Source organism: Pundamilia nyererei, unplaced genomic scaffold (genome assembly GCF_000239375.1).
Source record: "Pundamilia nyererei isolate P.nyererei 1_Seehausen unplaced genomic scaffold, PunNye1.0 scaffold00034, whole genome shotgun sequence".
NCBI classification, from domain to species: Eukaryota; Metazoa; Chordata; class Actinopteri; order Cichliformes; family Cichlidae; genus Pundamilia; species Pundamilia nyererei.
The window spans coordinates 2,003,822-2,017,681 of record NW_005187435.1 but is presented as its reverse complement, the minus strand read 5'-3'; the positions used below and the strand labels follow the sequence as shown (position 1 = coordinate 2,017,681).

The following is a 13,860-nucleotide window of genomic DNA, read 5'->3' as shown; positions in this document are numbered from 1 at the left end:
CTTAAGCCCTACAGCTTCATAATGAGAGTAAGGTGGGTTTAATTGGTTTTATAATGAGCCTGTTTTTTGAATGTTACACACACATTTGCACACACAAGCATGCAAACAAAATAAATTACACACTTGTACTCGTCTGTTGCCTGCTTTCAATAAATCGGTAGTTTTAAATTGTGTGTATGATTACTTGTTTGATCAATACACAATCTGTTAGACTGCAGAACACACATACATAGTATAAGAATACTTATAGGGCAGCACTTGTATTGAACCATTAACAATTTTTTAATACAGCCCACATAAAATTTAGGTAATTTCTAAAACTCATGTAACCATTCTCCTTGGGGACAGTAAGAATTAACACTTTAAATATTTTTAATGACAAAATTGCCTTCACAATCTGCTGCCCAGTCAAGCATCATTCACTAATTTGACCGATTTTAACAGTTACAGGCTACAAAGCTCAAGGCAGTCTGTATATGTATAGGTATTTTTAGTCTTTAATGGGATAGAGGGAACAACAGCTAATTTCAGACTGACTTCATTTTTACTTTTGTTGCTTTCGTCTCTGGGGACAGACCCTGTGAACAGGTATCGGCTGTGCAGTTACACTTCAGCATTGTGCTAGATTTTAGAGCACCTCAAATGCTTTTTGGTTGTGCTTTGCTCTTTTTTTTCATGTTTAATAGTAGATTTGATCCACCGTGGATGGATCACATGTCTAAATAGGGTTGTGGTAAAGTAGTTAGGGCATTGCTTTAAAGTCAATACCAAGGACTGCATATTTTCCAAAAACCTTAGGAAACCTCTTTTTGTTGAACTTCCTGTGTGGTCTTTGTCATGTAACAGAAGAACTGTACTGTTTTGCCATTGATACCACATGTTCATACAGTATGACCTCAGTGTGCCTCGCATTTCATTCTCTCATCCCAGCCTCTCACAGCTGACAAGGATATATATTTAACCCATGAATAATATTTAAGCCAATAACAGCAATATCCTTCCTGCTGCTGAAATTCCCTTGCAGAACCTGTGATGGTTATAAACAACCCAGCTTAGTTTGGCCTCTACAAACAGATATGCAACCTGAGCCCATGGGCTCTTAACGAAAACAGCCTAGCTTTCTAGTGGACGGCTTTGCATCTTAAATGCTAAGCTCCACTCTTATCCTGTGAGAGCCAAAGAAAACAAAAAAATGACTTCTAAGATGTCGCTTGGTTTGAGCCGTTTTGGCTCCGCTGTAAAGCTGCCAGACCTCGTATGAGTAATACACTCAGTCAAAAGTCTCTCCTGTGTGTATTTACAGATGGGATTGATTTCAGGCAACGATATTAAAGCAGAGGAAGTACACTCATAAATGTCTAAAACGACCTGTTTTCTCCTGAAAATGGAGAAACATTGTAAAGCAGATGATTCTTATGTTTATGCACTGACCAGCCAAACTTGAGAAAGAAATTCTGTCCATATATAGCCAACCAAGCTGTGCCCAGTTAACCTAAACATATGGATGATGACCCAGGAGGCAAAGAGCAGTCTGTTCAGTAAATCATTCCCAATCTGCCACTCTGACATGGTTTGTCCCTGAAGACCAGTTGTCTGACGCACTCTGACCTAGACATGGCAAGTCTGGTATAGCTGTTCTTAAACAAACAGTTTTCTAGTCTTTATGCCACATTATGCCAGAAATCAATATTTCATCCTCCTCCATGCATGTTTTTCATGTAAAACCATTAAGAATAATCAGGACTAACGTTTGCAAGGAAACCACACATAAATCTTCCATTACTCTGAAAACAGGAGCAGAATGATTGTACACGCAAGACTAGATCCGAAGTATATGTATTCAGAGTGTAAACAAGACAGATTTTGGCACAGAACTCACAGTGGATGCTCCCTGGCTGACTCCGTATTGTGACACAGGGCATGCAGTAACATAAGGGCCAGACAACTGTCCACCTTTAAGGTTGAGTGGCTGGCATATGGTCCAATTGTAGATGACAGCCAAGGAGAGCGTGCATTGATTAGCCCGCATATCCATCATGGCTCTGTGAATGCTAAAGAGACGAGCTGCAGCAGCTAATGAACACAAAGAGTGTCACTGAGGTGGAGATGTGTATTACAGGACACGACTAATCATTCAGCCATTATGCTAACCACAGTCACAAAGAGGAGCATATTGATCACAGGCACTAGATACGCTGTATGTTGGCAAGTGCATACCTAAAACGCGATTGCCAACTGGGTTGGAAAAGAGGTCATGACATTCAAGTGTGTGTGTGTGTGAATGCATGTGTGTTTTTGAGATTTATTGTTAAAAGCCTTCCAGTTCCAGCAGCCAAATTTTCAGTTCGCTTTAACCTTCAGCTGCATGGCAAGCTTCCAGGTTTTCATTCCACAATTTCTACAACTTGACCACAGTCTCCGCTCAGTCTGTGCATGTTCACTACTTTTCTGTCTCCTTGAGGACATGGTTTCCTGTTCTCTGTTTCCTGTCCTCCTCCGTGCAGCCCCCATCCCTCCAATCATTCCCATTGTTTGTCAGGTTCCCATGGCCCATCAACAAAAGCGGTGGGAGGGGGACAGTGGAACAATTCATTGCACCCGTATGGTCTTCATTTTCCTGACCGCAATGCAGTCACAGTCCTGTTTCCATTTGTGTGACCGCACAAGAGAAAGAACAGATATAAAGGAAGAGAGGACAAAGAGTTGGAGGGAAACATAGCTGCTAAATAAAAGCCAGTAAGGAAAAGAAGAAAGATGTACACTTTTCTCTGTTATCACCAAATTGCCTCTCTTAATACTATTTTAGCTGTACTGAGACATTGAATTGCGATCCGCTCTAAAGATTTTTACCCTTAAGGTCTGCGCTCTTAATGCAAGATGAAGATTCTTCTCGGAGTAGCCTCAAACAAATCTATTTTTCCTGCTCTCCTCCCCATTCTTATGATTTCAATCACCACGTCTTCCTTTCTCAGCCCCCTTACAACCGTGACTTTGAAAAGTTCAAGTCATTTATCCATTCACTCTGGGATTTCTTCAGCCAGTCAACTGTCTCAATAAGCTGTAATGAATCCACTATTTGCACATGAGAGTATTTGACTAAGGCTTTATTTGCCGTGAGCTTAACATTTTCAACCATTTCTAGGGAAATACTGCTGCTGAGTAGCTACAGCCGCTGAGGTAATGTGCCGGTCTGTTTTTATTTCGTTCTACACTGCACTCGTAAATGCATCCTTCAAATTATATTTGCCACCACTGAGGCAGTTTTCTTGCAGTGATTGAATAGTAAAGGCATCACTGGCTTGCTCAAGAATAGGGCTGAGGCAGCTGCAGGGATCTAATTTGTGATGCTTGTCAGCCTTGTCTACCTAAGGTAAAGTCCTGTGGCACACACGAATGAGTTAATCATAAAATGTTACTGCACTTTCTCAGTGGCAGTGATGACTTCGCTGATTTCTCCCTGAACATAGAAAAGCACTACATAGGATACATTTTACAAGAAACTTGGAAGCATCTCATACTGAGTTGCACAATATTTTTAATTTGCTCACTTTGTCAGAAGAGCACATAGTTTCACTCTGTATGGCCTAGTCCCATGGCACAGTCCTTCTGAGCATTAATGTGCTCAGCAGCAACATTTCCTCAGAAAATCAATTCCACTCATCACTTGTTATGTGTTTGAGGCTGCCACAGGGTAAGAAAAGTCATTCTGCAGTGTGTTTTCTGCTTAGGTACTTGCTAGACTATGGTAGCTACGTAAGAGGCAAAAGTTTACAGTCCTTCTGTCTTTCGTACAAAAAGGTCGAGAGAAGTGATATCCTAAATGTTTTGACCAAGTGAAAAATATGTAATTAAAAAAGGAAAGTTTTCACAGGATTCTGTGTAGTCCACCTTTAGGAGGAATAAGCAGAAGCAATGGTGTTCTGTATAATTCTATCACTCTTATATTGTTGCAGAGGAATTTTGTCCCATTCTGCAGCTTCAGTTCATTGAGGTTGACTGGCATTTGTATATGCACAGCTCTCTTTAGGCCCTGCAAAGCCATTTCAGTTAAGCTGAAGAGTGGACATTGACATCTTGATTCATCTTGACCTCACATTTGACCTTTAGAACACTTTGGTATGCAGAGGCATTTATAGTTGACTCAGTGACTCCAAGGTGCCCAGGGCCTGTCCTTAACATCACTGCAACACTGGTATTTGGTTTTTACCCCACACAGTGTTATTCATTATGGGCCAATATCTTGCAATTTGGCCCTCTCAGTCATTTTTAAGATAAACTTTGGAAGCTTAAACCTGCTGTCATGTTCTTGAATTTGCTGGGACGTCCACTTCTGGGAATATTTTGTGTTAAGACACACCCAAACACTTTAGAAAAGCAGCAAACTAGTAAAACCTTTCAGTTTTACAGAGGTGGTCACATTTGCTGATGATCAGCTAATGAGCTGAACTGTTTAGCAGCACCTGGCTGCTACATTCCCTCTTTTTTCCTATCCGATTGTTCAGTCTGACGTCACTAGCCGTGTCTGGGCTTAAACTCTGCTGCAGGTCCATATATCAAATGATCACTGTGGCATTACTGAGAGTTAAAACACTGTCTTAAGTCTTTCATCTTTAATAAAATTATCAGCGTTCTGCTCTACCAGGTGTAACAAATGAGTTTAACATCCAGGCATCCATGAAAACGGAATTCATGACATTTAACGGAGTTAGAAGTTAGCAGGAAGTTAGCTTGCTAGCTTCCATCTAAATACAATATAGCATGTCCTGACTGCGGGGTTTTGGAAACAAATTAAAATGTACAGCTTTCTTATCACTTCCACTTTCTTATCAAAACTGAGCTTAAATAAATGAGGGAGGTCAACGGTGGTCACTGACTTTTTTTAGGAGCTTTTTTGAGATTAAATAGAAGAAAATACAAAGCATTAAACATGTTAACAACACAAAAGCCATATTAAACGCAGACTACTTTAGGCCCGGAAGTAGGATTCGTCACGTCATCACTTAATAATCGGATTGAAACAGTGTGGGTGTACTCAGTTGCCACTGCATACAGTCTTATCAAAACTTTCTCTTTTACATGAACGTACAGCATACATAATATACTTTTTGCTTAATTATCATAGTCTGCACTACACAAGCTGTAAAGATTGGATCACAGGACCTATGACTGTGGTGTGTACTACTAGAGCTTGATGCTAGTAGGAATTCCAAATGATAAAAATAATATGAAACAATCTGAAGCATAATCTGCTGCTTTTTATTCTGGACTTTGTAATAATGAAGTTTTAAAGATCTCGTGTGTGTATATCACAAAGTAGAGGACAGAATGTCCATGGTTACTGATGCAGCCTCATCCCACATATTACAGCCATCTGGCGTTATGGTGGTGCTATCAGCAGGTAAAATCTGATGCAGAATTATAAAAAGCTATAAACAGAATGTATGTTGTTAACCCCTTGCATTGAGTGTAGAGGCTACGCTTGAAGCCACTGAGGTGTTCAGTGGTGGAGCTGACACAGTGCCACTGTTGTGAAAGAAAACTTGTGGTATTGAGAAAGTCCAATAACTCCAGCGTTGTTGTTATCTTGTCAGCTTAAACATTTATTGTTCACCATTGATTGCATTTGCCATTCCACAGTTCATCTTAATGTCCAACATTATCAAACATAAATCACAACAGCACAGCGATCACAAACTGTTTGGTCCTTATGACCAGCGACCCTAATTAAATGTTCCTGCCTTAAATGCAATCACTCACAAACACAAAAAGGGACAACTAGAGGCATGCAAACACGAACATGGCTCCTACAGTGAGCTTTGTGTCCTCTTTCCACCAACAATTATTTAATCTTCTTAAAGCTTGTTGGGAGACGAGTAATGATTCCATCAACCTAACTGATAACTGTAGACATGCCTGTAAGCAACAATCTCACTGTTCAGGATTCTACCAGGGTAAAACACCACTTTTATATACAATTTTATATACTATATACAATTTAACATTAAGCTTTAAACAAGGAAGTCATGTTAGTTTTGTTGATTATCCTGTCAGAGACCTTCTTTATGCACATGGCACATTTAAGATAAGTGCATTCATGAGAGAGAGACATTACTGTTAACACTCCCCACACCCCCAATTGGCCTGCTGGAAGTTTCTTCTTTCTTAAAGGGAGTTTTTCCTTCCCACTGTCGCCAAGTGCTTGATCATAGGGGGTCGTTTGATTATTGTGGTTTCTCTGTATTACTATTATTGAGTATTATTATACTGTGGGGTCTTTACTTTACAATATAAAGGGCTTTGAGACAGCTGTGCTTGTGATTTGGTGCTATATAAATGAAATCGAATTAAAATTTGACCTAAACATATGCGAGTGCGTTTAAAAAAATATCCCACCATCAATCAAAGTGTGGCGAAAACCTGATATGACCTCGATTTGTTCAACAAATATATACTGGGAGGTCTGAAAGATCTCTAGGTATGGGAACCTGGTCGTAAAAATTCAGCCTCACTATATCGAGGGTGTGAAACACTGTTAAGGATTGATCACCTTCACCTCACGACTTGACAAAGAAGTGTCTTGTTAACTTTCAAGATTTCAGAACATACTGCCAAGAAAAGCACAATAAAACTAGTTATTCGATCGGTGACAATCATTCATTTCATTCCTTCCATCCTAAGGTTTGCGCTTTAAATCGTTTCTCCACTCTCTCTATTTCCCACGTATGAGTTTTCAGTGTTTCTTTCAGTGTTTGTTTAAATAGACATGAAATCACTGTGTGTAGACTAAAGAGATTCTTTCTTTCTGAAAGCTCAGGGACAGTTTTTATGAAGCTGTTCAGATTTGTTCCAGAGGATCACATGAGCAAAACAGAACCACTGAATTCAGATAAATGTGCGTCATTGTTGCACATAAATTGTTAGAACCTTGGTGTGAGACAGTATTTGTGCCACTGAAAGTTGCATCTACTATTTCTGTACCTCATACCTTGAGACCAGAATGCATTTTAATAAGGATCAGGATGAGATAATCACTTCTATCCGGATTCACCACATTAGCATACATCCTGCTAAGTGTAAAAGCCCCATTTTGTGTTCAGCCTCGAGTCACCCACAGGGTCATATTACTTCACTAAAATCAACCACCTATGGCTACAAAGCTGCAGCAGATGATGATTGAAACGTCCTATTATAGCTGGAACAGGAGCAGTCTAATTGAGACACATTGATGAGCGCATCCATATGCTGCACGGAGCCTGGATACTAAGATGGTTATCCTGGTGACCTTTCACCCTGGTTACACCCTTTCTGTGGCAGGCTTGACCTTTGCTATGGCCCTGCTGCTGCAGTGATCCACTCATGATATTTATTGTCATGCCCCATTTCCACTGAGACTGTCCATTTGGGGGTGATAGAATAGGATTGGAGAGGTGACCCTGTGCTCCTTAGAGGCTCCTGGGAGTCTGAATCATGCCTGCATGTTCTGTCAGCGTAATGGCAAACTCTGGCCTTTAAAGGCTGCACTTAACAGCGGTAACGATGGATTACTACTGCTCACCCAAAACTTAATGCTTACCTCCTGAACAAACACGAAGTCTCCCTTTCTCTCAGTGTTTTATTTTTATTTTTTGCCAGTCTTACTTCCCCTTCATTCTTAATATGTCCTTGTTTTTTTTTCCACTTAATATCCCTGCCTTTCTTCCTCCATATCTGTTGCTTCTCCTTTTTCCCCAGTGGTCATCCTTCTTTCTTTGTCTCACATTGCCTGACTGTTTTCTCTTTCTCTCTCTCCTCCACTGTCAGCCTATCTTGTCTTTTTCCCCGATGGCTCATCAAATGAAAGAGCTGCAGTGATGCTATCTGTGCCCCCAGTCTGGACCAGTATGTGTGTGTGCGTTGTGTCAGACAGATTGCTCCTCATAAGACTGAGGCCCCCGGGCTAATGTCACAACAGTCCTCTCACACATTTCCTCAGTCAGCTGCACGCTCTACAACTGTGCAGGAACCAGAGCCTGCAGTCCCAACAAGTCAATTCAGTTAGATCAGAAGAATGAGCTTTATAGGAACTTGATTATAATAACTTGCTACAGTACAAAACATGACAGACAATGAGCTGAATCAACTTTATGAATCCCACAGAAAGGGGTCATCCCGTGGTCTGTGGGACTGGACAAACACATCAATCTTGAAGAATTGAGTTGTTCATACTTGTGTGATTTTTGTCAGTCAATTCAGCAACATATTTAGCGAGCATTTGTGTTTGATTGCTTTTCTTTGCTTGCCTCCCCGCCTGCCTCATCAAGGCAGGTTCAGCTGAATTTCTTTTAGGCTTACCTTGATGAGTTACACATGCAATAGACTGTGAAGGGCTTAGTATACTTGGCCTGCACCAGAGAGTTTTAAAAAATATTTTATAAAAACAAATATTTAGCAAGCTTCTCCATTACTGTACCGTAAAATTAAAATTATAAATGAATGATTAATAGAAAGACTTTTTTTGGTATCCGGGTGATTATTTTGAGTCAGTTTCAGATATGAAGATTTGAGTTGTCTTTCAAATTAAATAAACAGATTGTATTTTTGTGTTTTTGGACTGCCAATTAATGGTTTAATTGGTTTAATTTTTTATATAGCACATTTAATTACAACAGGAGCGTTGACCAAAGTGCTGTACAAGCATGCAACATACATTAGATAAAACAACAAGCTTTGCTACCGTTTAGACAACTGACAGAGTCAATAAACGGTTAATAATGTGCTGAAATGTGTAACAACATGAAGACTGTCTGTTAGTGTGCACTATCATCCCCTTTTAAACAGTCACCCGAAGTACACTTGTGGCCTTTTCAGAGAGTTTCTTTGTTGGTATCTGTTTGATAGAAGAGCTAGGAGCTCTACAACCAGAGGCTCTCTGTTCTTCAGCCATGAATATCTTTTTAAGCTCTAATTATGTAGCACAGTTATTGGCTGGCCCATGTGTTGTGTTTACTGTCACTGTAGAGATATAAGTCGTGTTCATGTACAACGTCGTTTTCCTGCCAGCGCTTGTTAGGCTTTCCAGTGCTAACGCACACGGCAGATATGTGTGAGAGGCGTGAACTGGGGTGCCAGTTAGCTCGTGTTCTGCATTTTATTTTTGGCACGGCAGCTGGTACCAAGGTTGCTCAGGGATTCTGTGATTATGTGGACGGCACAAGAAAAAAAAATTGTGATGATTACAAAGAAAATACCAAAATCCACAGTGACTTAGTCAGACTGTTAAAGCATTTGACCCTGGACTGTGTTTGTCTAAGGCTTTTGACCTTGTTTCTAAAAAATTAAATCTTTAAAAGGCTGTTCTTAAAATAGCTAGGAGCCATAGTTAAGCCAGTGCTACTTAAACAAGTGTAAAAAGAGAATTTATGTTATGTTTATGTTATTTATGTTCAGATGCAGATTTGCTGTGTTATATAAGGGAACAGAATGGTATTTGCTGAATGACTCAAAATAAACTACAGAGCTTGTGTTCACTGTTATAAAGAAACATGTCACCCAGTGTAAATGTGAAACAGTTATGTGTGTTTTAGCAGTTTTTTGACAGCAGCTGAGCTCAGAATGATTTAAAATAATATACATCTGGTTTGCACAGGAAATACTAGTCAATTTAATATTGGATTTGATCTTTTTTGCCTTTTACAGAAAAAAAAAATGTTTCATATCACCAACTTATCTGTAAAAGAAAATTAACATTAGATTTTAAGACATTCGTACAAGGCGCTATAACCATGAGGCTGAATCCTGGAATTGAAAAGAACTGGAAATCATATTTTAGGGTTTGAAGCAGAGAACACACACATGTTTTTGAAGTTTTAGGGAGCAACATGAACTAAAACTTGCACAGAACACTTAGGTACATTTAATTATGTTTAGAAACATGTAAAAATTCTTATTAAGCGGGGCAAAATCATTTTCTAAATCAGTGAAGTGGTCCTCGAGGTAATTTGTAATGCTAAAAGCTATTCAACCCAAAATCCACCAGGGCACTGTTAAACAAGAGCCACTACAGCTGCATAATGTCCTTTTACTTTAACACAAAGGAACTGAAGGAACAGACGTGCGCTTCAGTTTTGGCTCAAGTAGTCATGGATGGAGATTTACATCAATTTGTTCTCAACTAAGAGCGACTGTCTGAGGGCTGAAGCACAAAATGTGGTGCTGCTGTACCTTTGTTCAGCTGCGTAATGTCCTCCTACCATAATAACCATGATATACTTAACAAAACCAGTTATGCTAATTAGATCATTAATTGAACAGATTATTGCATGAATTTCTGTTAATGGATTAGGGATCATTATTACATCCGCGTGGGTGAGACACAAAAGCTGCCAGACGTGATGTATTTCAGCGGTGTATATCGCAGAGATTTTGATAAATTTGGTAATTTTACATGTGAAAAATTTGTCGTGTCAGCAGATGTATCTGATATAACAGTATCTGCTTTGTTTCTACAATATAATGTTTAACGTTGCTCCAGGACCATCACTTGGACTGACCAGTCACATGTTTGTGATGATACAGCTTTGCAAGTCAGGCAAAATACCGAAGTTTAGCACTTCCTGCAGAGAAAAATGTGATGGTGGGGGTTTGTGTCCAATGTGGAGATGTTATTTTTAGACTTCGTGCACTATTAAGTTACTGTCAATCGATGTTTGGGTAAGTTTAGATGCTAAAACTGATCGGTTATGTTTAAGTATCATTTTGTATCATCAGTTTGCATGAATGCATATCCTTGCACAGTGTTAACTATATCTTAAGACGCTTTTCTGGCAGAAACCCTTAAAGGCAAATGTCTTTTATTGTAATTAGTATGCAAGTGCTTTATTTGAAGAGCACTTTTAACTGACATAAAGTCACAGCACAATAAAATGATTGCAATCATTTTAAAAAATTGTTAAAAAAACAAAACAAAACTATTGCTATCAGTATGACACCATGTTACAGGATTTAAAAAGTAATAAATGAAAGAAAAAAAAGAATCTCAGCAGAAGGCCTGGTTAGACAGAAGCCTTTTCAAATGCCTTTCGAAGGAGTCCACAGAGTCAGCTAAATGTAGCTGGAGTGGTAGACTCTAGGTGTCACAGACTGAAAGGCTCTGCCCCTGCTAGTCTTCAATCTGGTAGGCAGAACTAATAAATTTTGATCCTGCGACTGAAGACTGCGAGCGGTAGTGTGTTTAATAAGATGTTGAGATAAATGATCTGGACCTAGTCGATTTAGTGCTCTGTATATAAGTACAGAAAAAGCATTCTCAAAATCGACTGGGAGCCAGTGTGAGGAGTGTAAAATAGGGATAATGTGAGCTCACTTGCTAGAACTTATAAGGAGTCTGACTGCAACATGCAGCATTTTTTTTCCCCCTGAGTTACAAAGATATGATATCTCAAACACATAACTGCTCAGCTCCTGTGATGATCCTGGAGCAGCAGCAATTATGATGTTCGATATCAGATCATGCCATGCAGTTCTGCTAAGCTTGTTTTAAAAAGCTGCCAAATATGGGATTGAGATAGTTAAGCTCAGAATATCTGATTGCACGGTGGAGAAATGAACCTGCTGTCACAGTGATGTAGTCCTGGCTTGAGCTTGAAGCTTTCAGTTTTTCTTGTTAGAACTTGAAAAAGTAAAGTTTAAAGATAAGCTGAATAGACACACAGCATTTGTGACTAAAAAGTATGTAAATCGCCAATATTTATAAAAGGGAAGTCCTGAAATACTGTACAACACATTTAATTTTGAAGTGTCTCGTTTTGTCAGTCCCTTTGAATGATGGAGGCAGTTACCCATGTCCTTTCGTTTATTCATTCACCCAAAAGTTTTATAGAAGAGCAACATGATGCCATGGGATTGTAGTGTAAGAGCATGCCACGGGCATGTTTTGTGTCATTTTTGCACATTTTAAGTATGTTCAGTGTTACAGGGAATAATTAATCATGTAAAAATACATTTAAAAATGCATAAGCAAAAACAAAATGTAGTGTTAACACATAAAATTTCATGGCATGCCATTCATATGGTGTTTCATGTTACCACATGACCCCAAACTAATTATCACAGGAGGCAGAGCAGCCTTAAGAAATCATTGATGTGTTTTGTGTAGAAACGCAACATGGTAAATCATCAAAAGATGCATAATCTCTTCTCATCTTTCCCATGTCTTGAGATCTACCAATTCACCACAAACAATACAATTCATGCATGTCAGATTTCATTCTTTTTAAAACAAGATAAAAATCCTCTCATGTTTGCCAGTGACTGTTAGTGTATAGCTGCACTCACCTTCTTAAGTCGTCCACTCCTGGTCCCCAGGAAGACCACACTGTGTCCACCGTAGATGTAGGAAGTGACAGAGGTCAGCCTGTCCCTGCTCTCAGTGAACACTGTCCGACCTGACACCAGCTGGGAACCCCCCAGGGGTTGGTTTATATCCAGACCGCAGAAGTGATCATCAATGGGAACAGGCTGCGTGGAGAGAAGGAGGGTGTGCGAGTGAAAATATAGAAAAGATTAAGATAATGATGGCAGAGAGTTGTGTTTTTGAGACGAAGTGAGGAAGAGAACCGGAGAGAAGGTGAAAGGAGGAGGGATGGAAAAGCAGTGAGAATGAAATGAAGGAGGAGTGGGTATGACAGATATAAGGAGAGGAAATAGATGTAATGAGAGAGGGTGAAGAGAGCTAGTGGGGGCCAGAAACTGACTGAAATTGCTGTAGACACATGCGAATATAAGAGGAGAACTCAGAGTGACTTATGGTAAGCCTAACATGCATTAAGCGCACGATTTTCAGGGTTAAAAATGATTACTTCAAAAGGGTTTGTGCTGCTGGGTTTGTGAACACGCCTCAGAGCGGGCAAATTTGCGGAGCAGAATAATTGCTGATGGCAAACACGAGAGACGGCGTGTATTTTGCGCCTGTTTCTGTGATTTTTAGATCGCTTGATCTGACATCACAGAGCACAAGAGATGTTAGGTTTTGATTGGGCATCAAAGAGAGCTGCACGCTTAGCAGTCCTATTGCATCTTCTAACATGCACCTCAAACTTTTGCTAATTGCCTGTCACTTAATATATAAATCTACCCTTTTAGGGCTTTTTTATTGTTGTTTTAAATCCTCCATTTCTGAAGCATATATTATTCGTTAGCCCTGAAATGAGCTTTTCCTTTGATCAGGCTTTGTGCCTGAGTTTAACTAAATGTGATCAATTAAGTGAGCATACCATAAATGTATCTAATATCGCACCACTGCCCAGTTCTTTTTGTTCATGCACTTTACCTCCAGTCTTATAAACAAGAAATAGAGGATCCATCTCTCATTTTCAAGATTCCCTCTGGACCCACAAAAGTGTTGCACATATTGCCAAATAGTCAATGTGAAATTCTGCTGCTGAAATTTTAATGACATGCCTATCTGTACACTAAATAAATATATGTGGACACTTACACATATATGCTGTAAATTAATACTGGATTTAGTAGTTGTACTAAAAGCAGAATTGGTTTGGTTGCTTTTTTGACCATTTTGGTTTGAATTTAATCATCAACTGTTGGACTTCCATCAGATTTTGTGGTCTTCTGGGGATTAATCTTCATAATCTTCAAATAACTTCTTGCTGTTGTGACACTTGCGATTGATGATTGAATGGAGAGTCATTTAAAACTTGATGCACACATTTGAGAAAATGCACTCAAATCTAGTACCGCCAGGTTAAAGTTTACGTGAAGATAATTAATCTGAATTTTAGAAGCAGGACCACTGCTCCTACACTCCCCTTCTGGTCCTTTGTCTGTATATGCATTAGGGCTGCCACAAACGATTATTTTGATAGT

At 39.4% G+C, this 13,860-nt stretch overlaps 1 protein-coding gene across 1 annotated transcript in view; it reads right to left on the bottom strand.

Annotated features, from left to right (window-relative positions):
• LOC102211566 (plexin-A2-like) overlaps positions 1 to 13,860 on the bottom strand; it is an 80,951-nt gene that overhangs the window by 50,683 nt on the left and 16,408 nt on the right. Inside the window, exon 3 of the mRNA XM_005729717.1 lies at positions 12,313 to 12,495. Within this exon, the coding sequence (XP_005729774.1) occupies positions 12,313 to 12,495 (183 nt within the window). The remainder of the gene's footprint in view (positions 1 to 12,312; positions 12,496 to 13,860) is intronic.